The 27,697-nt window shown below is 34.1% G+C and overlaps 2 protein-coding genes across 2 annotated transcripts; one reads left to right on the forward strand and one right to left on the reverse strand.

The window, feature by feature from the left end:
* The first annotated feature begins 791 nt into the window (after positions 1-791).
* LOC143085014 (alcohol dehydrogenase class-3-like) lies at positions 792-15,690 on the forward strand. The gene is made up of 11 exons (XM_076261136.1): positions 792-904; positions 2,116-2,217; positions 2,862-3,000; positions 3,847-3,937; positions 4,834-4,966; positions 5,795-5,881; positions 6,267-6,396; positions 7,275-7,405; positions 13,817-13,952; positions 14,701-14,839; positions 15,436-15,690. The coding sequence occupies exons 1-11, from the start codon at positions 884-886 to the stop codon at positions 15,491-15,493; spliced, it is 1,167 nt and encodes a 388-aa protein (XP_076117251.1). The 5' UTR covers positions 792-883; the 3' UTR covers positions 15,494-15,690.
* Positions 15,691-19,365: 3,675 nt separating this feature from the next.
* LOC143042957 (protein THEM6-like) lies at positions 19,366-22,156 on the reverse strand. Its single transcript, XM_076215460.1, is given in 3 exon segments — positions 19,366-19,707; positions 20,664-20,875; positions 21,971-22,156. Coding segments are annotated over 3 exon segments (579 nt in total). The 5' UTR covers positions 22,107-22,156; the 3' UTR covers positions 19,366-19,476.
* Between the last annotated feature and the right edge of the window lie 5,541 nt (positions 22,157-27,697).

Below are 27,697 nucleotides of genomic sequence, written 5' to 3' on the forward strand. Positions count from 1 at the left end.
GGCAGCAACTTTATATGCACACAAAATTAAAGGAATAACCCGTTTGTATCTCCAGAGACATGTATTATATGTCTCTGGTATCTCGAGACATTTTCTTTAATACTACCGTCTAAGGTTGGTGTAAAGGGGGTAAATCTTCCCTACTTATGATGGTTTAAAGTATACTGGATCCTTCATGTCAGTGTGGATATGTTAGTGAGGATGAATATCGTTTCATTTTTGTTTGTCCAAAATACATAACGTATAGACAAACTTTACTCAACAATCTTAATTGGTTTACCGAAAACTTTGTTTGAGATACTAAACTGCTAACTTGCGGAGACTTTAACCCTTCGAATGAACAAATATGCTAATTTTCAAACATGTGTTTAAGATTTTTCTAAAAGGTTAAACACATTTTTAGTACTTCAAAAAGTGTTATTGGTACTGGCACGGACCATCGTCAACATTAAAGCCTAAGTCAGTATCACAGGCTTAATAGTATGATTTTCCAAGCTGTGCTTCCTCCTAGTTCGTATAAATTCCAATACCTTTGTTCGTTTTGCAAGCATATCATTACTTTATTGTAGAAGTCATATAGAAGTACAATATTCTAGCTCAGGAGCTTCCGTAGGAAATGATTACCTCAACTGTATCTGGCAATATTTTTTCGGATTGTTTTGCGCTTAATGCTGTAAAAATTGTAAGCCTTGTATCATTGTTATTTTGCCTTCGTAGATTAAGCAAATAAAATAGGTTTAAACTAAACTCAAGACAGTCCTTGGTAATTTTTACCACAACAACATCACCGTTAGATATCACCTGTTTAATCTATATTTATCGTAACCTTCTTACAGGTCAGTTATATTTGGGGCGTTATTTATCAAAAATTTACCTCAGTACAATGGACGATACAGTTGGAAAGGTAGGATTTAGGTTTTTATGTTTATACAGATCTGGGATTTTTAAATTACAAGTGTCTCCGCCATTTTTATATTAAGAAATGAAAATTTAGCTTATACGCAACTGAGACAGCACACACACGTCAAGAATAACCATAAAACATTTTATACTCTGGCTATATCAACCTCAGATATCAACACAAGTATTAGCCTTTCAAAAAGGGCTAGCCGTTTCTTAGCTGATGAAAATGGAAAGTGTTCTCGCTTTGTAGATTAATTCATTTAGAAAAGTCACGTGCATCAATTACAAATTTGACCACACACGTGAGGTCACACGTTATGAAAATATTGTTTAACGTTGTTGTTTACAAAACTCCAGAAGATTCGGCTATTTATAGATAAAAGTTACCTGTGTACCAATTAATATAAATATGCATGATTAATGACCAGGCAAAGTCTAATTGCTAAAATAGAGAGGACAAATCCGATACTCTACGGGATTGAGGGACATTAACTAGGTTTGGATTGTCCTAACCAATCAATAAATTTTGTTTATTGACGTCTCGTAATATCTTCCAATCAGGTAGTAAGAAGCATTCATGCCCTGACTGTCCATCGTTCAATTCTTAATATCGTCTCCGAGGAGACGATAATGAGCATGCAAATGAAGTAAAACAACCCGTCGGTAATATAAGACGAAATGGAGAATTATCAAGAAATATTTCATCGCACTACTGTCTAGAAAAACAAGTCCGTCTAAAATTTAAGGAAGTCCGCGCAGATCAATTTGATCATGAATAAAAAGTAATGATGGAATGGAAGAGCTTTATTACATTTTTTGATTTTTTTGATAAAAATTACTAATTAAAATAGTCGATTATAAATTGTCCATATGTGTCACCTCTAAAGAAGATAATTTTCTACAACCCACAAAGTAATATATTAATTATCTGTTATTTTTTGTTAAAGTTTCTCTCGAAGAAACAAATATCATGTAAACGATCAAACACATCTCACACAAGCAACAAACTATCGTTTGTGTGGCAACTTAATGTCAAAAGTCGCAGAGCCTCCAAAAACTGAATGACAAGTATGTAATTCTTTCGTTCGGTCCTTCAGGTGGTTTTACTCAACATGACTGTTTGTTTGTCTCAATAAATGCCGTAATCGGTTCCACTGTATTGGAATGTAAACGTTAGAAGAAAACTCATTTCTTTTAATCTATTTTTTCCAGTCAATAACATGTAAAGCTGCTGTTGCTTGGGAAGCAGGCAAACCTCTTTCCATAGAAACCATCGAAGTGGCGCCACCTAAAGCTAAAGAAGTTAGAGTAAAGGTAAACTTTCTATTTGATATGAATGTTGTAATTTTTTTCATCATTCATCAATATGATAAGGATACTGATTATTACTATCAATACTCAATCATCACACAGTTGCATAAGTACACTCTATGAAACTTCATATTTTAAGACAAAGTTGAATACAATGTATGTTTTAAATAATTGAATAGTAAGAATTTACCATTAAAAAAGTGCACGTAAACTTTCTTATACACACATTTTTTAAGTATCGGGGGGAGTTAGTTAATGTGCATTTTGGAAAATATCGCCATATAGTGCGAATTAGTACCTAGCAGTGGCGCATACTAAGGATCATTGAAACACATATTGGCTGGAAGACTGAGAAAAATAACAAGTAACAAGCAGTGACAAATGATGAATTTTCATGCAGGTCGGATGTTAGACTCAGTACAATAACAAGTTACAAGCAGTATTAAGGACCATTGAGATACAGATTGGCCCTACTAATCACCAAACAATGTGTGACTGTCGATCAAAAGGTCCTGCATAGTAATGACTTTTGTATATATAAGCTTTAGTTTATCTACCTTGACGATCTTAGATCTTAGGCTTCAAAACAAATATTTATTTGTATTAAATTATCACAATTTGATGTAGATTGTCAATGTTTTCCCCAGGTTCTATACACCGGAGTATGTCACAGTGACCTAAGTATACTGAATGGGTCTGTAAGGGGAAGGTTTCCTATTATTCTTGGACATGAAGGATCAGGAATAGTGGAAAGTGTAGGCGAAGGAGTAACAGACTTTCAAGCAGGTAAGCCGAACATAACGATAAGACAAGGTTAAATATCGTTTACATTTTGATTATACAAGGTAAAATATCGATGATATAACAATTATACAACTTGAAGCTTATCTATCGTGGACATCACGATTACACAACTTGAAGGACCGTTAGTCATCGTTGACATAACGATTATTCAAGGTTTAATATCGTTGACATTCAAGGTTAGATATTGTTGACATAGCAATTACACAAGGTTAGATATCGTGGACATCATAATTATACAAGGTGAGATTTCGTTGACATAACGATTATAAAAGGTGGGTCATCGTGGGCATGACAATTTTAAAAGGTTATCGTTGACATAACGATTATTCAAGGCTTAATATCGTTAACATAACGATTATTTAAGGTTAGATATTGTTGACATAACAATTACACAAGGTAAGATACCCTGGACATCACAATTATACAAGGTGAGATTCCGTTGACATAACGATTATAAAAGGTGGAACATCGTGGGCATGACAATTTTAAAAGGTTAGATATCGTTGACTTAACGATTATACAAGGTTATATGTCGTTGATATTACGATTATAATGTAAGGATAGATATCGTTGACATTACGATTATACATATAAAATAATACATGACAAAATCCGTATCGCATGCTGTATTACCACGAGACACTAATATCATTCCCAAGGGCCGAATTTTGAATTCAATTGACAAATGCGGTATGGTTGTTATAGTTAAAGGCCGTATGGTGACCTGTAGTTGACAATTTCTGTGTCATGTTGGTCTCCTTGGAAAAATACTTTTATAGAATATTGAAAACGGATATGACGTGATTAATTTATGAATATACATTGCAGGAGATCACGTGATACCTCTTTATTTGCCGCAGTGTAATACATGCAGAAGTTGTAAGAGTGGAAAGACAAACATATGTGAAGAATTTCTAGGGTAAGATGCTTCTTTATACATATGTGATGATTGTCTAGGGCGAGAAGCTTCGGTATGAATATGTGAGGTTTTTCAATAGTAAGATTCCCCGTTTTACATTGTGAAGGAGTTTCAATAGTGTAAAATATGAAAAATTTCTAGGGCGAGATGCTTCGTTATACATATGTGAAGTATTTCTAAGGTAAGATGCTCCGTTATACATATGTGAAGTATTTCTAAGGTAAGATGCTCCGTTATACATATGTGAAGTATTTCTAAGGTAAGATGCTTCGTTATACATATGTGAAGAATTTCTAAGGTAAGATGCTCCGTTATACACATGTAAAGTATTTTTAAGGCAAGATGCTTCGTTATACATATGTGAGGAATTTCTAAGGTAAGATGCTACGTTATACACATGTGAGGAATTTTCATGGTAAGATGTTCCGTTATACATATGTGAGGAATTTCTATGGTAAGATGCTCCGTTATACATATGTAAGGAATTTCTCAAATAAGATGCTCCGTTGTACATATTTGAGGAATATCTAGGATAAGAGGTTTCGTTATGCATTATTCTTGAGTCACCTCACTAACAATGGCATGGGGAAACAAATGTGTGTCATGTTTGTAAATGAAATTCGTCTTATCACTTGTTGTCTTTCACGTTTAGATTATTTCAATTTACTTGTCTGTTCTTCATTTATTCAGATAGTAAGTTTGAAGAAACAGCATCGTACTAGAGGTTGCATTTTGCGTTTTTATTACGTTTGTACTGCTAATGGACTTTACAAAATATGGTACAATAAACCCTTCATTTTACGATATAAGTACTTAATTGATAAAAGCCGTGTTTATACCTTCAAACGATGATTCTTCCTGTCGATCGTACAAGTATACGTATTTTTTTCTTCCAGAAAAACCCATGCATTCGGATTGTTGACTGATGGTACTCCTCGCTTCACTTGTAACGGGAAACCAGTTTATCACTTTATGGCTTGTAGTGCGTTCAGTCAGTATGTTGTACTACCACACATGTCTGTGTGTAAGGTATGTCATATGTCTGTGTGTAAGGTATGTCACATATCTGTGTATGAGGTATGTCACATTTCTGTGTGTAAAGTATGTCACATGTCTGTGTGTAAGGTATGCCACATGTCTGTGTGTAAGCTTTGTCACATGTCTGTGTGTTAGGTATGTCATATGTCTGTGTGTAAGATATGTCACATGTATGTGTGAAAGGTATGTCACATGTCTGTTTGTAAAGTATGTCACATGTCTGTGTGTAAGGTATGTCATATGTCAGTGTGTAAGGTATTTCACATGGCTGTGTGAAAGGTATGTCACATGTCTTTGTATGAGGTATGTCACATGTCTGTGTGTAAAGTATGTCACATGTCTGTGTGTCAGGTATGTCACATGTCTGTGTGTAGGGTATGTCACATGTCTGTGTATGAAGTATGTCATATGTCTGTGTGTTGAGTATGTCACATGTCTGTGTGTAAGTTTTGATCAATCTCTGATATCTGCTCCCTGTTGTTAAAGTTTTGACCGATTATAGATCTGTATCCCCGTTTTAAAAGTTTGATCAATCTCTGATATCTGTCTTAATTTCTATAGTGTTGAGGTTTTAACCAATAAATGACATATGTATCACCATTGTAAATTGTTTACCAATCTTTGAATTCTGAATATCTTTTGTAAAATTCAAATCCGCTTATTATATGTTATATTTTTTAACATCTTCGATTTTAAAATTCCTCTTTTAATTTGAATATAGTGCCTTTTCACTGCCAACTTTACTTCAATGGAACATGCATTGTTATAGGTTCCATTAAACGATCATTAGAATTAACTTTCGACTTTTATCGATTTTAGATTGACAACACTGCCCCTTTGGAAAAAGTGTGTTTGCTTGGATGTGGAATAGCAACAGGTTATGGTGCCGCACTTAACACTGCTAAGGTAACTTTTAAAGTAAATTCAATGACTAAGGTTTATCTGTGTATACCAACATGCATACCATTTCTTGGTTGATAACAGTGTAAAGGGTATGTATATATAAAAAAAAATGCGGTATGAGTGCCAGTGAAACTATGAGGATTACGGGCCGTGAGAAACGGATTTAGATTTTACTTACCCACCGTGTTGCCGTCTTTAGTGTAATTGTTTTTCGGGGCTGGATACCTCCGTTGATTTTGGATCGGGATACCCAGATTTTAATCAACTTGTTACTATTGAACCGCGGTATATACAACTTTTCCTTTATTTATAAGTATCCTGTCATATTTGGTTGGTATTCATGGTCTATCAAACCGTTAACTAAAATGTTATACTGATTGCTTTTAAGGTAGAGGCAGGTTCTACGTGTGCAGTATGGGGACTCGGACCAATTGGTTTATCTGCAGTAATGGGATGTAAGAAGGCGGGAGCTTCACGCATAATAGGAGTTGATATCAACCCAGAAAAGTTCGAATTAGGTGTGCGTTATAATTAGTCTTTATTTAGTTTTAGTTTGCTTTAGTAAGAATATCTAGACGCAAAAATAAATGTTAGATGTATGGATATTATTAACCTTAAATCAGATTTTTTTTCTCTCGTCAAGCAATGCAAAAATATAAGTAAATTTAAAGTGAATAATAATAAACAAAAAAACGGGAAGAAAAGTAATTAGTCTTGTGATAAATATAAAATCATAAAATAACTGAAATCAGAATATTTACTTCAGTTTTATGACTTTTCATAAAGTGTTTTGATATACTGAGCAAATATCATAAATTTGTGCTAATGTTTTTTTTCGAGTCATCAAGGATACTTATTAGTTTTATTAATATAAAAAAAAATCTGCACATGATTTGTTATATAAAAGAGAGTTAAAGCATATGTTTAGATTCTTTGAAAAGAATATTGAAAATGGACATGGGTAATGTGTAAAAGAGCGGGTTTAAACATGTTTTGTTAGATTTCAACTCTCCCCTTTACCTCTAGCCAATGGAGAATAAACACACAGCAATACGCACAGACAACCTAGATGTCCGATATGAATTTTGGTTAGAAGACAAAACTTTTTATTCTTTTAAAATCCGATTCACACCACCAACAGAGTAGTTTGTTTGATTTTAAGGACTGGTTTTGATTGGCTATAAGACTTTTTAGGAAAGAGGTTTGGTAGACTGATGTTAGACCGGTAGAGTGATATTTCATCTAGATTTCACTGACTACGATGAGGAAGATAATTATAAGCACTAATAAATAATAACAATATGCTATCGCGTAATTACCATCATGCAAGAGGGGGGGGGGGGGGGGGCTAAAACTTTTTTTTAATTTGTGTTATATATGTATTTTCTCTTTGAAGGTAAAAAGTTTGGTTTGACAGAAGGAATAAATCCAAAGGATCATGATAAACCAATACAAGAAGTTTTGATGGGGATGACAGACGGTGGTGTCGACTATACATTCGAATGTATTGGTAACGTTAATGCTATGGTGGGTTTATTATAAATCATTATTATACCTCAATTATCATTTTCTATATGAAATAGGTAGCTGGTACACAATATTTTCTCTATTTTTCAAATTGCAAGCGTTGAATTTTTGAACCTGGATGAAAGTATTTGACAGCAAGCGTCATTATATTTCGCAGAATTTCAAATGCAGCTAGGTGAATAATTGTGCACTTTGTGTTAAAAGCATAAAATTTGGTAGAAACATTGTTTGGACCATTCTAAACAAAATTAGATATGGAGGCAAGCTCACAGGCACTTGTTTCTATCCAAGACCCACTATCAACGTATATTTACGAGAAGGTACCCAACTACTTTTTTCACCTGTCCGCTTAAAACCCTTATTTCTCTGTCAATTCAGTCTCAAATTTTTTGTTCCATACACCATTCGATTCATGAAAAGTTTATCTTTCAGATGATATGCATTGTATTTACCCTTAGAGTACCCCTTACCCCCAGTACACAAGATTTGTCAATGAATTTTCATGTGATCGTTTTTAGTCCTCCTACAAAATACAACTACTTCCGTTTTAGATAATTTGCATTAAACAGTGAAGGATAAGTCTAAAGAGTCACAAATGATTCATGTAAAATCTAGAGAGTGAATGACCCTATGAACGATGAACCGACCAATCACAAGCGGTTTTGAATTTTTCTGCTTTAAACCGGTTGTTGTTGTATTTTGTAGGAGGACTAAAATGATAACATGAAAATTTATGTGGACTGGGGGTAAGGGGTACTCTAAGGGTAAATGCAATGCATATCATCTGAAAGATAAACTTTTCATGAATCGAAAGGTGTATGGAACAAAAAAAATTGAGACTGAATTGACAGAGAAATAAGGGTTTTAAGCGGAGAGGTGAAAAAAGTAGTTGGGTACCTTCTCGTAAATATACGTTGATAGTGGGTCTTCCAATGGATAGAAACAAGTGCCTGTGGGCAAGCTTGATTTTATCCACTTCCGGTTTTATCATCAAAATGGCGGACATGCATTTGACAACTGATGAAAGGTTATTTAATTTTCACAACTGATGGCCAAAGTCTGCTTTGTAGACTATTATAATATTGTGTATTCATGGTTTTAAATTATGTATCATTTCTTTTGTCACTTCCGGTAAAAAAATATCACAATAAACAAGCAATGTTGTCAAAAAAAGGTTGAATATCATTGACCTTCTCTGATATATTTGTTCGATCATACATCAGAATAACGAATCGTTCGGGTAATTGTGTAATAGTGGTTTCGACATTCAGAGTACTTGCCAGGGTTGTGTTCAATATCTTAGCGGCTACATAGGGCTACGTAGATTAATGACTATCCTAACTGCTACATAGATATTGATAGCAGCTAGGCTAGCTAATAGTTCTGTTGACATTAAACGCAACCCTCAGCCAAGGTCTCTCATAACGGTGAATGTAATTGTAAAACCATTAAATGCCATCCATGTATCCCATGCTGTTTTTCCCCTTAACCAGCGATCGATGCCACAGTGTCGAATCCAGTAATGGCATGGAAAACAGGCAATGCATATGCGTTTTCTTGTCCTAAAAAGTTAGCAAGCTCATGAATTGAAATGTATCAGAAGTATTTTCCAGTCCTTAAGCAACCCATAAATATCAGCTGCATTTGTGACATGAAAGCAGGACACAGCAAGTACTACTACTTCTTGATTTCTTGATTGACAACATATTTGTTACGTACGGAGGACGTGTTTTTCAACAGACTGTTGGCATTCCAATGGGAACAAACTGTGCCCCTCTACTTGCTGACTTGTTTCTTTATTATTATGAGGCTGACTTCATGCAGGAACTTCTTAGGAAGAAAGATAAGAAGTTAGCAATATCCTTTAACTCTACTAAGGGAGACGGATTTATAAAAGTTTTTCCAAACTTGTTTCCGAATCCCATATTTGTACTTTATGTAACATTGTAATATTTGTCTTGAAATTGTTTATTAATAAATATTGTTTAAACTAACTCTACTTTCCGCTATATAGATGATGTTCTTTCACTAAACAATTCAAAATTTGGTGACTATGTGGAACGCATCTATCCCATCGAGCTAGAGATAAAGGATACTACAGATACAGTTTAGTCGGCTTCATATCTTGACTTACATCTAGAAATTGACAATGAGGGTCGGTTGAAAACTAAATTTTACGACAAAAGAGATGATTTCAGCTTTCCAATTGTGAATTTTCCATTTCTAAGTATCAACATTCTAGCAGCACTCGATACGGGGTATATATCTCCCAATTGATACGATATTCCCGTGCTTCCATTTCCTATCATGATTTTCTTGATAGAGGTTTGCTGCTCACAAGAAAGCTATTAAACCAAGAGTTCCAAATGGTGAAGTTGAAATCATCCCTTCGCAAATTTTACGGACGCCATCACGAGTTGGTTGACCGTTATGGAATAACCGTTTCACAAATGATATCGGATATGTTCCTTACGTCGTAACTACAATCCCCTTACCTTTCATGAATGTGACCTACCGAATTAGACTATTTACCGGATTTGTAATCACATAAGCAACACGACAGGTGCCGCATGTGGAGCAGGATTTGCTTACCCTTCCGGAGCACCTGAGATCACCCCTACTTTTTGGTGGGGTTCGTGTTGTGTATTCTTTTTAGTTTTCTATGTTGTGTCATGTGTACTATTGTTTTTCTGTTTGTCTTTTTCATTTTTAGCCATGGCGTTGTCAGTTTGTTTTAGATTTATGAGTTTGACTGTCCCTTTGGTATCTTTCGTCCCTCTGTTGGTATCAACTGTAGCCATAATTCTCTTCCCGAAAATGTGTTCATCAATCAGTTTATTTGACAGACATAGAATGAACTCTGTTTTGTTTTTATCTACAACTGAGAAACTCTATCAGTTTCGTGGTTAGCATGTTTGCCTTTGACAACGTCTCCTTGTATCGTCAATCTTTATATTGTCTACATTAGTTACATCTTGTCAATGTTTCGAAAGACATCGTATTAAAGTAAATCAGACTAAATGCTGGTGGATGGATGTGATTTTCTTGTGTAGAGGACTCGTCCAAGTTTCCTTATAGATAAACTTTTCATTCTGGTACTGTCCATCTATTTATATTCAACGAACGACGAATAGTATCAACAACTGCTGAGGGAGCTTTATCTTTAATTGACATACAGTTCGTTGCTGTCTTCAAGAAATTGATTTCCTAACTCTTCTATCACAGACGCTACATCATGGATAAACGACATTTGAGCACTTAGTTTCTGTTCGTGGTGAGTTAGGTCCTCCTCATCAAGAAATCGATATATTACTGTCCCTCTGTTATCTTTCGTCCCTTTTTCAAACACGTTAGCAAGTCTTGCAGTTTCTTGTTAAGCTATCATCCATCTTCGCAGGGCTAATGGGTTTTCTGTTAACAGTACCTCCATCTGACTAAAGAACATGTTTCATGTTGTTTGTCTGATAGTCAATCATTATTCCTAGGTGCATACAAAAGAGGTTTCTTAAGATGCATGATGACGGATCTTTGGAGAGTTAATGTTAAGCATTCGTGTGCAGCTGTTGAGTATTAACATCTAAGCAATCGTTAGTGTTTCCTGCTACATGTAATAAGGGTCGGTTGTTATAGGTTATTCATACAACAACATACTAACAAGAGTAACGAGAGATCTTGGAACAGAATTTTCCTCACAGTGAACTGGAAAACTATCGTCAAACCTAAATGTAACAATAAACATGTCGCTGAAAATTATTGTTACTGCTTTATAAATCTGCATTTAGTTTGAGTCAAAGTCATTATCACCTCCAGTCTGTAACGAGGGTCTTATATCACCTTTGAAAGCAAGTTAATTATCTCTCCCTTGTTTTATTCCTGAACATCAGGTAATTCCTTACTCGCCTTGTCATCTTGAATAATGTTGCTAAATCTTCTTCGGTTATGGAATCTTCAATGTGGCTGGTGAATTCAGCTAATGCGATTCCATGGCTTATTCATGTGTCTCTTCTTTATTCAGTCTCATCTTCACTAGAGACTTTTGATGCCTGCCGATACAGGAGGGACGAAATATACCAGAAGGACAGTCAAACTCATAAATCGAAAATAAACTGACAACACCATGGCTAAAAATGAAAGAAAAAAAACCCAGACAAACAATAGTACACATGACACAACATGGAAAACTGAAGAATAAACAACACGAACCCCACCAAAAACTAGGGGTGATATCAGGTGCTCCGGAAGGGTAAGCAGATCCTGCTCAACATGTGGCACCCGTCGTGTTGCTTATATGATAACAAATCTGGTAAATAGTCTAATTCGGTAGGTCACATTCATGAAATGCAAGGGGATTGTAGTTACGACGTAAGGAAAATATCCGATACCATTTGTGAAACGGTTGTTCCATAACGGTCAACCAACTCGTGATGGCGTCCGTAAAATATACGAAGTAATAAAAATTAGTAAGTTATTGGACATGATATTTCGTTTCTTGTACAATAAGGTCCCCAGCACTGATATTCTCTAATAAAGTTGTGTACTGAAGCTTTAGTGCATTTCGACGAAAAGGGATATCAACATTACTTGTTGTTTCTTCGTGGAGGTTCTCATCTGGTTTATACAAACAACAAAAGTATCATACACATTCTTTCATTGCTAATTTTCATGGTAAGCTGGTTTCCAGCTGCGATTGCCTGTTTCTTTTTACATATCATCTGTATCCTTTTGATGTCTTATTTAAGCTCTCTTTAGTTCTGTGTTAAGATGGCAGGCCTTATGCCATGTGGCATTGTTTTTTTCTGTGCATAGTACAAGGAAGACCTCTGCCATCATATTGTGTATACAGATTGGTCGTAGACGGTTAAACATGGAAGTTCTTTGTATATAACGTGATTTTTCGCCAAAGTAACATATCCGGCACTAATATTGATACACTTTAGGGGTGTAGGGCATTGCAGCTATTTGTCTGTCATATTTTGACAAATTATACATTTAACATTGAGAATGAAAATGGGGAATTTGTCAAAGAGACAACAAACTGACCAAAGAACAGACAACAGCCGAATGTCACTAATGGGTGTTCAATGCAGCGAGAAATGATCCGCAGCTGGTCCCTATACAAAATTGTGTACTAGTTCAGTGAAAATGGATTTCACACTAAACTCCAAAACATTATAAATGAACTTAAAATAAAGTCCAGCTAACCTCTTCAACATTTGAGGAAGAACTACCTGGTCTTTGATCATCTGATGTCTCAATAAGTTTAAATCTTTAAGAGCTCATCTTTGAAGTATTTTTTAGACTTGATTGTCTTGATGTCTATCTTCATTCAAATATGATATTGAAACAATATTGTTCACCATATTAATTGAATTTTAATGGTTACTAAATAGATAAATCCATGATGTTCTATTACATCCTTCTTCTCACTTTTTGCAAATTAAAAGTCGACATTTTTCTTGAATTTTAACATGAAAATTCGACCGGAAGTGGATCAAACGTTCCCTTCGTGCTGCTTCAACAATACTGTAAACCGTTTAATGTGATTCAGATCAATTAAAACATCAGTTCTTGTAGTTTAAACTAAAAAAATTGAGAGAGAATTAAAAAAATTGAGAGAGAAGTAAAAAAAGTTGAAATTTAACATGCATTCCCCATTGTGGATTTTACCGGAAGTTAACTATATTTCCAGCTTGCCTCCATATCTTAAATTAAAGAGTATAGACATAAGTATGTTTGAGCAAAATTTGGTGCTTTTAACACGAAGTGCACAATTCCTTCATATATTGCACCTATCTGCTGGACTATACGGGATTGGAGGAGTTTACCAATACCGCGGGAGTTACGACGTCGCGTTTTAACAAACGTTATCTAGGGTTGAAGCCAGCGCAGGATGTAGCCTTAGTATTTCAAAATATTTATGAAGTAAACGTTAAAAAAATATCGTTTGGTTTCTGTTTTTTTTTATATTACGATAGTTGATTAATCCCTGCCATTTATTGTCTGTTGTCTTTTCGATATAAAAAAAACCTAACACTTAATGACTGGATATTCGTGGAATAGTAAGTTTATTGTCCCCTCGGATACAACTATTGCCCTCGGATATGCCTCAGGGCAATAGTTGCACCTCGGGAACAATAAACTTACTATTCCTCTCATACCCAGTCAATAATTATACAATGCAACGTTAATGCTATGGTGAGTCAAACAAGAAAGCATTGATACATTTGAAGATAAACAACAAATCAATGTATGCCACTTTAGGAATATGTTGATGTTTATGTCTTGTGCATGGGATAAAAAAATACTTCAGCAAATATTCAACACATACGTCTTAAACAATTAACGATGCATTACTTGCCAAAGTTCAATGACAAATGTTTAACAAACGATAACATTTTTTTTTTATTTCAGAGAGCAGCTTTTGATTCATGCCATAAAGGATGGGGTAAAACTATTGTACTAGGAATTGCTCCCACGGCTGATGAATTCTCCACCAATCCTATTGCATTTACATTGGGTAAACACATATTGGGATCAATTTATGGAGGTACATTTAATTATATATATAAAGTTTATAATTACATATAGAAGACCGACATCTATGATAAACTGTGTTGTCTAAGAAAAATTTTTGATAGACCACGAGAAATGATAACTTTTTATCAGAGACATACAATCAAGTATTAAAACAATTTACAAGTCAAGATTGCGGAGGTCGAGTTTAAAAGTGTACATATCAATGCCATGACAATAAGAGCGACGAAGGGAAAAATAAAAGTCCCTTGAACACATGACATCGAATATTGGGTAACGGGTCGCAGTGTTTGATTTGTAGATTTTCAATCTTGAATGCTAGTTTCTCTCTACAATAAGAGATTCATGTAATGAGGGGACAATAGGGTGTCCGTTAACATGTTAATAACACCTCGATTTTGGCAAAAACAGTTAACAGAAAATGCAAAAATGCTGATAACAGTTAACAAAGTGGGTTGAAAACAGTTATAGCAGCTTAAATTGATCTTAGATAACAGTTAACAACACTTTGAAAAGGGCCATAACAGGTCAACACAAAAAGGTATTGCACCCCTCTCTATAATGGGGTTTGTCCGAAAGCCAGTAAATAATCGTTTTATTTTACAGAAAGTACTTCCAGTAAATAGTTTTTTATTTTTTTAATTAATCATCAGAAAATACTAGTAGTCTATTTACAGGAAAATATTTGCTCCCAGTATTTATTTTCCAAATAAAATTTTTAAAAAACCTATTAACCGGTTATATTATGTTAACTGTTATAGAATGGAAAGGAAAGGATGATGTACCTAAGTTAATAGAAGGATACAATAAGAAAGAAATACTTCTAGATGAATTCATTACACATACAATGGCATTGGAGAAAATAAATGAGGCGTTTGACCTCATGCGTGAAGGAAAAAGGTAAGCACAATACAAAGTCTACAGTAGAAAATGTTAAGAGTACATTGCGTAAAGTCCAAGCTGAGATAAATATAACACAAGTGATCTTGGGTCCAAAACAGAGAAAAAGAAGAAGTATAAAGTATTGAAATATCATTGAAAAAAAGAACTGTACACATTGACACTTTTGCTTCCAAATTTTTTAGCCTCATATGAAGTAGCTCCAGCAATACTTGTTGCTCGACTCAAATAAATGCCATGACGTCATTAGTTGTGTATATAGTAGTATCACATTATTCAGCGTTTCAGATCTGATTATTGACACTGCTGAAACAGTGAAAGCGGCTCTAATGTTTGTCACGTTTAACTTTCATGCGATATATATATATAAGTGTAATAGATCTAGGTCAAATCACTATATCCTTATTAATAAATGTTTGTGTTGACAGTTTTCAGAATAACATTGTAAGTTTCTTACGCAAATTGATTTAACTTTGACAACTTTGTTTCAAATTGATGCGTAAAAACATAGATAAAAGACATTAAACTGACTATTACAAGCGATTCCTAATATGAATAGTTATCTCCCTTGTCATATATTTAATTTTCTCTTTCAGTCTTCGAACGGTTATAAATCTGTGGCCAGATACCGACAGTGGAAAAAGTGAACTGTGAATTAACATTTATAGAAACTTTATTATTATTATTATAATTTGCATGTACAGAATCTATTGATAATTAATTTTGTTTCAAATTTGAGTACATATATTTAAAAAATATATAAATAAATGTTCGTGTTTCAAATTTACGAAGCAATTGTATTGTGCCATATATTTTGAAAAATAAACAGGATCTCTTTTATATGATTATAACTTTGCTTGAGTCTTATTTCTGTGCCCAACTGTTCATGTACGTATTATCTAGTATTTTACTCATCTCTCATCATTACAAAGATACGGCATACATGTAATATCTTTCAACAGCTTCTTTGGGCCACATCTTAGTTCAGTCAGTGCTCCCTCTTATGATCCGCCACTGTAATCACATACCAGTAACATGGTAACACAGATTAACGTACTGTACAGTATATACGTGGAATTTATAGTTAAGAATTGAATACTTCTTTTCGTAAATTTATTGGGGTGTAAAAGCGTTGACCGAAGTACATTTTGTATGAAGCGCGGAAGCGCTTCATTCTAAAAATGTATGCACGGTCAACGATTTTACAACCCTATAAAGTTACAAAAAGAAGCATTCAATACTTATAATTACATTTTTTAGCTATGATCATGAAAACACGAATTTAAAGTTGTATTGAGCAATGCAACTGCTTACGGAATAACACGTGATGTGCAGTTAGCCAATCAGAATAAAAAATTATAATGAAACATACATCTAATGTAATTATTTGAGTTTAATTGTCCGATTTGCAGTGAAATTGAGCTATAACGATAAATAAATTCATGATGGTGGTCTACAGTAGAACATTGTTGTGAACCTCTTCAGTAGCTGTCATATGTCGTGTCATCATGTGTTTCGTTACTTAGATTAATGGTGGTCTACAGTAGAACATTGTTGTGAACCTCTTCAGTAGCTGTCGTATGTCGTGTAATCATGTGTTTCGTTACTTAGATTAATGGTGGTCTACAGTAGAACATGGTTGTGAACCTCTTCAGTAGCTGTCATATGTCGTGTCATCATGTGTTTCGTTACTTAGATTGATGGTGGTCTACAGTAGAACATTGTTGTGAACATCTTCAGTAGCTGTCATATGTCGTGTCATCATGTGTTTCGTTACTTAGATTGATGGTGGTCTACAGTAGAACATTGTTGTGAACCTCTTCAGTAGCTGTCGTATGTCGTGTCATCATGTGTTTCGTTACTTAGATTGATGGTGGTCTACAGTAGAACATTGTTGTGAACCTCTTCAGTAATTGTCGTATGTCGTGTCATCATGTGTTTCGTTACTTAGATTGATGGTGGTCTACAGTAGAACATTAAATTCAGAGCTAAATATTTCATGTATGTTTAGGACAAAAACATTTTATCATAACTATGAATACAGTATGCATGGGAGGAGTCGGAGAATGAGAATGGAGAGCAAGAAATCTACAATGTCACTGGACAATAAGGATGTGCTGGATAGGGACCGTCATTTTGCCATGCAACAGGGCACCTACCCTATAGTTTTTAAAAGGGCCTGTGTACCTGTTGGAGGCATGGCACTTTCGTTACACGAGGTTTTGGATTAAACGCCCCCATTCCAATTCTACATCACTGCGTTCCTATATCAATCTAAAATTAGTTGTGTATATGTCTCGCGACATATAAACAACGAGGAGCAATTGTGGAGAACTAATTTTAAATAGATTGTTTCTGTTAATTCCGCACAGACAAATAACGGAATACTTTAAAACAATACACACAACAACTACTACTAGGTGTTTATTTATTGAACTGGATTCTACCGAGCTCTGGCGAGATATATTGTTCAGATGTCATACAGTACTTTATGATGTTGGGATGTACTCTCATGTGAGCCGTTCATGTGTTTTACTGAGCAAGCGTCACTGATGAGTCTTTTGCAGACGAAACGCGCGTCTGGTGTGAGTGTAAAGTTTTAGTCCTGGTATCTATGACGATATAAAAAAGATGTGGTATGATTGCCATGAGACAACTCTCCACACGAGACCAAAATGACACAGAAATTAACAACTATAGGTCACCGTACGTTGAGTTTATTTACCAAGGAGGATTTTGAAAATTAATAACTCAGCCTTGATAATCACAAAAATAAATGGTTTGTTCTGTGGTAGTTTGAAAATAAATTACCTGACTTGCAATGTATTGAAAATAAATAACTCAGCAGGTCTAATCGAAGTATGAGATGGCACCAGATTCTTCATAAATTTATCTTTTTTCCCCCAAAAAAAATCGGGAAACACTTCCCAATTTATTTAATAATAAAAGTATAAATATTTATTTTATTTAAATATATACTTGAAATGTCTGAAAATTGGTTTCATTTAACTTTAGATATATATTGTCTCAGAAAACCTTACCTCACTTTTATTTTAACATGCAGGGCCGTATCTACATTAAAGCAAATGCCTCAGGTAGGAAATTTCAAAACTAAACGCTTGTCTCCATATCAAATTACGGTGTTCACGGCGAGTACCTTGCAAGAAGCAAGTTCTGTTTTTCCTCAGACGTAGCCCTGATATTTCGGGATCAATGTTTCTTATTTATTTGTCTTTTGTTCATTGATTACCCTTCTGCATTCTGTTAGTGTTGCATTCCTTTTGTAATCTAGTAATTTTGTTATGACTTGATCACGAGTTTAAAAAAAAAAAAAAAACAGCAGCCACAGACTTAACTATGTGAATTTCATTTTTGCTTATTCGACAAATTGAATTCTATAAATGGACAATTAGCACTTGTATCATTAGGGAATTCTAATAAAAGTACCCACAGAACAAATATTATTGCTAGTTTATCCTGTACAATGAAGATCACTAAGACACTTAATGAACGTTAATAGTGTAGGGATACAGATAGGTTGGTCCCCTCCGTAAAACATTCAGTATGCCTTCGGAATATACAAATATTGTCAAGAATTTCAATAACGGCCGGGAAACAGACTAGGATACAGACGATCCCTTCTATCTGGTTAATGACGTCATAAAGGCGCGCATAAAAGACATTTTTTTTCGGTGACGGATGAACTCGAAAGTGGTCTATTCAGATATTGATCTCAGATTTTGTTGTCTCATACGACAGAGCACGCGAGTTCCGATAGATCTTAATTTCATTCAAATTGGATATCAAATCTTCAACTCAGTTCTCCACTGAAGCAATTTATCATTACAAAGTAAAGCAAATAATTCATGGAGTAATTATATTACTAGATCATATTAGATACATGTATTAAAGAAGACGTGGTATGAATGCTAATGAGACGACAAAATGACACAAAAATTAACATGCATTGAAAGTAAAGCTCCATTTTGATAATATGCTTGCACAAGTTTACGTGCTATAAAAAGGAGCATAAATAAGGCAAAATTCGTTATCTTGAATCAGTCAGATCTACAACGAAATAAAACCAATACCATGGTTGTATCCTTGTTACAGTCCAGACACGGTATTGGTCTTGATTCTAATTTTGCTGACGTATATCCTTCAACTAATCATTGATTTCTAGCGACGTGTTTCCATTTTGACAAATATTATCAGATTATCCGTGATGAACTTATTTTTTCACATACCTCATATATATACGTCACAATGCAGCTTCTTGGGACATTATATTACCAAAGTTCGGAATAAAAACATTAAGTGTAGAAAAATTTATTAAGAAAATAAAATGAACATAACTATATTTTGTAACAGTAACATTCAGGCGCGGATCCAGAGGGGGGGGGGGGTCCGGGGGTTGGAACCCCCCTTTACTCTGGGTTGGGAACCCCCCTTTTTAAAATGGCTGGATCCGCCCCTGACATTGGAATGATTTGTTAATCGTAATATACCACTAACATGTTCGAATTATAATCGGTTTTAATTCATAAAACTGTAAGAACAATTAAGTAGCTTGAATTATCAAATGTTTGCAAATTTCACTAATTAAAAATAAAAATCAAACTAAAGTTAAACCGTCATCAACTTGACTGTCGAAGTCTTTCGCTAGATAGCTGCCATGACTCTAATAAACATTTTAATTCTTCTGTCAAAACTGGTTCCCTCTGTTCCCCAGTAAGTTTCTCTATGATCAAGGCGGGAGAACATCCTATCATTGTTTGTTTGACTATATTGACAGCACATACAAAGTCGTCCCTTGTCCTGATGAATTGTTGTTCTAGGTAGAAAGACCTGTCGTCCCAGTATACTAACTAAAAAATATTAAACGTTATCACATATTTGTTATGAATACCTTAGGTTTTGCATATGCAATAACCTCAAAATTGCCCGGGGCAAAAAAGAGATATCCATATTGTGCCCTGTACCTAATGACGTGACGTCATTGCATCCTGAACGACACGTTTTTAATAAATTGTTTAAGATTTTACCTTTTATGTATCATTAAATTGTTATAATTGAACTTTTTTCTCTTTTCTGCAGAACTTAAATATGTGATAAAAAGATTATAACATGTCTTTTCCATATTGGCCCGGGTATCATCCCTCGACCCATATCGGCCCTCGGCTAAAGCCTCGATGCCGATATGGCAGTCTCGGGATGATACCAGGGCCAATATGGAAAAAGGCATGTTATAATCTATACTTACACACTTATATAACAGCATAATCTCATCTCTACTTTTTACATCGCGATGACCGTGAAGCTTAGCTGAATAGTAACAATAAAATTATATACAATGATTAAAATGATTATTTAAAACAATTGCAGTTTTAAAAAAAAGGCACAAGTAAAGCAATACAAATAAACCAAATCAAATTATAAATCAAATTATGCAGTTAAGACCAGCAATAAAATCCATGCAGTAAGTTTCGTTTTTGACTGGTAACCGATCTATAAATACGCGGACATTATCGAGTGCAAAATAACATGATAATGATTCCTTATCGGTTGATATAAATTAATTTCTTCAATAAATACTCATAAAAAAATATTTTAGAATAAAAATTTGTAATATGCAATACATGATATTCAAGTAAAAAATCATTAATATCTATGCACACATACAAAATTGAATAATGAGAAAATGAGTCCGACTACAAAATTACTCTGATTAAGATGCTGTGCGACTGTGTCAGAAAGAGTGACTTCAGTGTTTAGTTTGGAGATATTAGATTTACTGATTCTGTTCTGATTCGCTCTATCATACCTTTGTTTTGATCTTATAAATATCGAAGAGTTGTAAAGAACGTCTGTATCTAATATTATTCCCAGCATTGGACATGGTAGCTCCTAATTTCTGTACCATTTTCCATGCTTTACTCTGTATTCAAAACTTAAACCTAGCAAAATCACAGTCTCGTAGATATCTAGCATTATTCATATGTATCATAAAATCAAGATCCGTTGTTAAACATATTCCTACAAAGAAAATAGGGGCATCAATATTTTACAAAAAGATTCTACCTTTGTTGTACATTCGAGAAATTCTAGATCACAAATGTATTTTCCTGAGTTTTTTTCAAACGTCAGCTAGTATTTGCTATGTAAAAATATAGTTAGTGTTCAAAAGACCCTTGCACTGTGAGTTCGGTTTAATAAAAACAATTGTGGCCCCTTAGAATCGATGAATATCCAAAATTGTCAATCTCATTGAAATAACCTTCTCGTGTTGGCAATTTTGGATATTCACCTTTTCAACGGGCCATAATTGTATATTATCATCTACTCTTTAAATTTCATAGTAACAATAAAAGAAGCATGTCGTATTTTTTTAATATATATTACAATATTTAATAGTATAAGGGTTTACTTTTACAAATTGCGACTTCGATGGAGAGTTGTCTCATTAGCACTCATTATTGTGAATCATGCTTCATCTTCTTAATCTTTATTGACTGGCAACCACTAATATCATCTTCTTTCTTTCGGCGGCAATTATGTGTCCGTCTGCTATATATAATGTATAAAATCTTTATTTTTTTAAGCGTATATCTAAAAAAATATTTTGCAGATACATGTACGGTGGCAGAATGCGGCCATGAAAGAAAAAAAAATATGTTGTTCCCTCAAGATACTATGTCGTTCCCTCAAGATGCTATGTCGTTCCCACAAGATAGTTATCTCGTTCTTTCAAGATGCTATGTCGTTCCCTCTACATGTACCACTTTGTAATGATGACATCTGTATTTTTTTTTAAATAACATTTAAAACAAACTTTACGAGACACAGCCGGTGATATATAATACTTAGTAAAAAAAATCAGGATATAGACTAGCCTTTCGCCTTTCAAAGCGTCATAATTATTTGACTAAGTGAAGACGAAATTGATCATACAATGCACCATTCAATTTCCCTTTTGATACATGACAGAACTTAACCAACGAATAGCTACTGAAATACAGAACTATTCTAAATATAAATAACTGGACCCGGAGTTTATCGTCAGTCAGTGAAGAATTTCTATCGTCACCGTAAGAAATATCTGGATTATCTCCCGTTTAAAACTTAACTTACCATAAAAAATGCTTTCTTCAAATAGTGAAGTCGACTTGGTAAACGTGTAAAAGGAACATGTGATTCCAAATCGAATGAAATACCAAACGTCAAAAAACACGAAACAGATACAGATGATCAACAAAAGTAACCACATGATTAGCGATCGTCCTTCTTTGTGAAAATAGAAAAATCGACATATTTTTAAATTCCGGTCAGATTAAAAAGGCCACACACAACGGGATAATGTTAATCTTTGAAAATGGATAATATATGTATGTAACAGAAAATCACACAACTCGTGCGACAAGGATGTTCACAACTAGTTAGTCATATCATAGATATATAGAAATAGCCATATTTATTTTATATGATCAATATCTATGGTCATATGTCTCATATGATGACCGGCGTCTTGTGAACTAGACGTCATTTACACTTTTTACTTGAACTTATTGATTTTTCACATATATCTATATTCTTGCTTAAAAAATGTTTGTGTATTGACCCCCGTTTTATTTTCTATTTTAGCAAAAATTGAAAGACATCAGCAGACATTTTCAATATTTCTATAGTTGTATTAATTATAGTAGTTAAATTTCAGTCTTCTCACTCAATCACAGGCCCAGCAGCCGAGGCACCGTGACGTATAATTGTTTGCAAGCCTGTAAAAATCATCTCTACAGGCCATCAGAATCTTGCTACAAAAAATCCAAAAATCATAAGCTATGGCGGCTTGAAGTTTTTAAAGTTTATTGTGAAGACTGCATATGGCTTATTAACTCAGCTTCTGAATAATCTGAGTTCACCCCAGGCAGTCCGTTTCGTTTTTTATGTAGATTTTTTTCAGTCTTGTTTGTCTTCCGTCGTTTATGGGTTTTTTTTGTCATTATGCTGTCATTTTTTCATCGATTTATGAGTTTTGAATTTTGCTATGGTATCTTCCGTCTCAACTTCCGAACCTAAACTGGTCCGCCGTTCTATCTATAGCTTCGCACCGAAGTGTAGCGATAAGTGAACACAACAGGGGTCCAGTTTACTTCCGAACCAAGGTTGTCGGCTCTCCGGACATTCCCGAAGTCGCTTCGGTCCTTGCTTGGAAGTTACTCCCGTCTCTCTTATACTTTGAGGTTTCTTCAAATATTACCTTACAGCTGACAAACTGGGTCCCTTTATCATAATCTATAAAAAATAATATAATTCTGCTATTTTTAATCAATTAAAAAGATATAATTGGCGACTGGAGATAAAAGAAATGGACTTAAATTTATACTGTTCGAACTATTTCGTAAATTTATACTGTTCGAAATATTTCGGTTCTTTACATACAGCTAATGATACAACTTGTTATGAATTTTATGACATAACGATGCATTTTGATTGGTTCCTTTATATACTTGTGATTTAAAGAATTTTAAGTATTTCATTCTGCCGTCGATAGCCGAAAACTAACCCTCCCATTATTTATCCCACCCAATATTTATAATCAGTTGTTTCAGTCTCATTTTCTGTGGAAGTTTTATTTTTCAGCGTCTGTTCCTTGCTGATGTCACTGTGGATATATATACGAATTAACAATATAATTGACTGATTAAAGGACGTTGGAGCAACATAGTTTATAACTGATAATTTGGATTCGGATAAATTCGCAATGCAGTATAGATGTCAGATTTATCGTTACCCGCTGGATATAGACGTGCGATCAAAGTGTTGTTGATAAATGGTGCTGAATATTGATTGAATTAACTTTAACGTCTATTATTGTTTTTTCATATGAAATTGTAATAATTTTCCAAAATTAGATGTTTTATTTTAATTCGTTTTAATTCTTACTGAGCATTTATTTAGTATTGCTTTGCATCCAGTCGTATTGTTTATATATCTGCGTCTATTTACTTCGAAAGAGCAAATTATTATTTTTTTTTTCATATTCCAAACAATGAAATAATGAAATGTACAAATGAAAGTGAACCATAAAAATAAATGCAGGACGTAACAGTTAAAGGTAAAACATATATTTTATAACAGGGTTTTCAATTTAGTTACTTATTCTTTATTTGTTATTTGTTCATATTTTAGCTATAGTAATTTGGAAATGATAGTTATGTACAATGACTACTACAGGGTCGTTTTGAGGATAATTGATATGCCTTTTCAGATAGTAAGAAGAGACGGAAGAATCCAAGCCCGACCCTCCATGTTTCACGTGTAATAAAATTGACAATATTATTATTGAAGAACGATTTGTATTTAGTGGCAATATTCTAAAGTTTCAGAACACCACACATATCAAATTAAGAGGATTGGTACACACGCAATTGTAAAAAAAAGAGAAAACAAAGTTTCTGATTGAAAAATTCTGAAAACGTCATCAGATGTATTAACTGCATATGTTTAGCACAATGTATCCAGCTATAATGGACGTCAAGTTGATTACTTATTCCTTATTCCTGATTCGTTACTTATTCCTTATTCCTGATTCGTTACTTATTCCTTATTCCTTATTCCTTATTCGTTACGTATTCATTATTCCTTATTCGTTACCTATTCGTTACTTATTCCTTATTCCTTATTCGTTACTTATTCGATTTTTGATATCCTTCCCCCTTTTTAATTGTTTATATTCTTATCTAGCTGGTAATAGTTCTAAATTTGTTGAGGTAAACTGACCCTTTTATCACCTATTTATGCGTGTTTGTGCTCAACCGATCCTGTTACTTTATGTTTGATACCTATTTGTTCCTCATTTGATTTTTATACGTTCTAACTTTTTACTGCAAATACATTCATATGTTTGAAGATGGTTCTTGGTTCGAAGATCACCATTTTAGCGCTTGTATAAAAAAGAAGATGTGGTATGATTGTCAATGAGAAAACTTTCCACAAAAGACTAAAATGATACAGAAACTAACAACTATAGGTCACGGTACGGTCTTCAACAATGAGCGAAGCCCATACCGCATAGTCAGCTATAAAAGGCCCAGACATGACAATGTATCTGTATACAAAAAATAAACGAAAAACAAATATGTAACACAAAAACAAACGAAAACCACTTAATTTCAGGCTCTTGATTTAGGCACATACTTGCATAATGTGGCGGGGTGTACATCGTTTCGGAGCCAGAATAATACTTTGTTTAATTCGTTCCTTACTCGCTTATAATAGATATAGGAAGATGTGGTGTGAGTGCCAATGAGACAACTCTCCATACAAATAATTTTTAAAAAGTAAACCATTATAGGTTAAAGTACGGCCTTCAACACGGAGCCTTGGCTCACACCGAACAACAAGCTATAAAGGGCCCCAAAATTACTAGTGTAAAACCATTCAAACGGGAAAACCAACGGTCTAATCTATATAAACAAAACAAGAAACGAGAAACACGTATATATTACATAAACAAACGACAACTACTGTACATCAGATTCCTGACTTAGGACAGGTGCAAACATTTGCAGCGGGATTAAACGTTTTAATGGATCCAAACCTTCTCCCTTTTTCTGAAACAATAGCATAACATCACAACAAAGAAAAACATACGATAAAATATGTATTATACGTCGCACATTTAAAAAAATGATTTTCAATTGTTTTCTTGTCTCTGGTGGTAGATTTGGGTTCTAAGAGGTGATATATAGACAATAATAGTGCATTGACTTGACATATCAACGATATAAGGATGAGGCTTAGAAACGGGGAAATGCGAGGCTCTGCCGAGCATTTTTCCCGTTTCGTGCCGAATCCTTATACATGTATCGTTGATATGTCAAGTCAATGCACTATTATTGTCTTTATACTGCAATCTAATAAAAACATTTTTAATTGTTGTTTAATGTGTTAATGCTATCATTTGATTTAAATATTGGGAAAGTTCCCCCTTTTATAGAAAGGCCTCATATCATGCAGGCGGAGAAAAAAACAACACTATGAAATATACATCGATGGTGAACGAATATGTTTCAGAATGAGCCAAAATATCAACAATAAGCATAAAACGCAATGATTTATAGTTACTTTGCAGACCAAAAAAATCAACAAGTGAAACATGTTTTTTTATAACAATTTCAAAAGAAATAAGGGAGCTACCATTTAATTTTTAGGGGGGGGGGGGGGGGCTAGGATGAAATTTAAAAAAAAGGCAGGACAGGAGTTTTGAGTAAAAAAAAGGTAGGATGAGACACTTGCAAAAAAAAGTCAGAACGACAATTTAGGTAGAAAAAAGTCAGGATAAACTAAAAAAAAAAAGCAGGACCGAACAGAGTGAAAAATAAAAAGGCAGGACAGAGATTACAGCTTTAAAAAATTGCAGGACAAAATTTTTCATCCTAGCCCCCCCCCCCCCCCCCCATAAAAATCAAATGGTAGCTCCCTAAGTTTGAGTCGTTAAACGCATCGTTGTTTACATTGAAAACAAGAACAGGTTGAATAGGTCGTATGAATAATTAATTATGAATTCGGCAATTTCTATTTAAATATTCATGAGGAAAAGTGATATCAGGTCAGTGACTGTATATGACATAGACAATAACTGTTTAGTGTCTTTAAATATCAGCTGTATTTGTACGAGGCTAGGAAACAAGGTGTATGCGAGCTTTTAGCGAGCTACTACACCTGTTTCGAGCCGAGTACAATACAGCTGATATTTAAAGACACTAAACAGTTATTGTTTTTATCCTGCATTTAATTCTGTATATTGTTTGTGTTTTGAAAGACACAAAAACTAACATATTTAGCATTTATTTTCAATTTGTAATCCCTTGAGGCCCGCGTAGTAATATCAAAATCACACATTACGCTGAAGACGGGTTCGCAAAAAAGAATCTCGAATGGTCAACAATAATACATCGCTCAAGGTGAATAATTATCTATTTTAACATAACAACTAATTTCAACAGTAAAAACAAATAACAAAACATTGTCAAATTTGAAACAGAAGTGTACGAGTTGTCCTACACTTCAGACTTGACATTCACTAAACATGCATGCTGAAATTGACATGGTTGATTTTGTAACACAATCATACACATTCAAGTTTAAATCGACAATTGTCATCGTCATTGGAATGCAACTGGAATACACATTCTGAGGTCACACAGGTTCAAACAATACTCAGTCCGGCAGTGGGCGGAGCTTTAAAGCGATATCTGTATAGTATATATATACAGCATAGCGATATCTGTAGGACTGTATCTGTATAGTAGGACACCCAATTGCTGGATAAATAGACAATAATAGTGCATTGACTTGACATATCAACGATATTAGGATGAGGCTTAGAAACGGGGAAATGCGAGGCTGTGCCGAGCATTTCCCCCATTTCGGGCCGAATCCTTATATCGTTGATATGTCAAGTCAATGCACTATAATTGATTATTGTCTTTATACTGCAATCTTAAAAAAACATTTTCAATTGTTGTTTATTGTGTTAATGTTATTTATTTGATTTAAATATTGGGAAAAATCCCCCTTTAAAAAGGCCTCATATTACACAGACGGAGAAATATAAAACACCGTATGAATTGTACATCATTACCGCAATCAATGGTGAAAAAATTCGTTGCAGACTAAAATATCAACAATAAACATAAAACATAATGATTTATAGGTTGCAAACAAAAAAATATTAATAAGTGAAATATGTTTTCCCAAAAATTGCAAAAGAAACAAGTTTGAGTCGTTAAACGCATCGTTGTTTACATTGGAAACAAGAACAGGTTGAAAAGGTCGTATGAATAATTAAATATA

Source organism: Mytilus galloprovincialis, chromosome 8 (assembly GCF_965363235.1).
Source record: "Mytilus galloprovincialis chromosome 8, xbMytGall1.hap1.1, whole genome shotgun sequence".
Classification (NCBI taxonomy): Eukaryota; Metazoa; Mollusca; class Bivalvia; order Mytilida; family Mytilidae; genus Mytilus; species Mytilus galloprovincialis.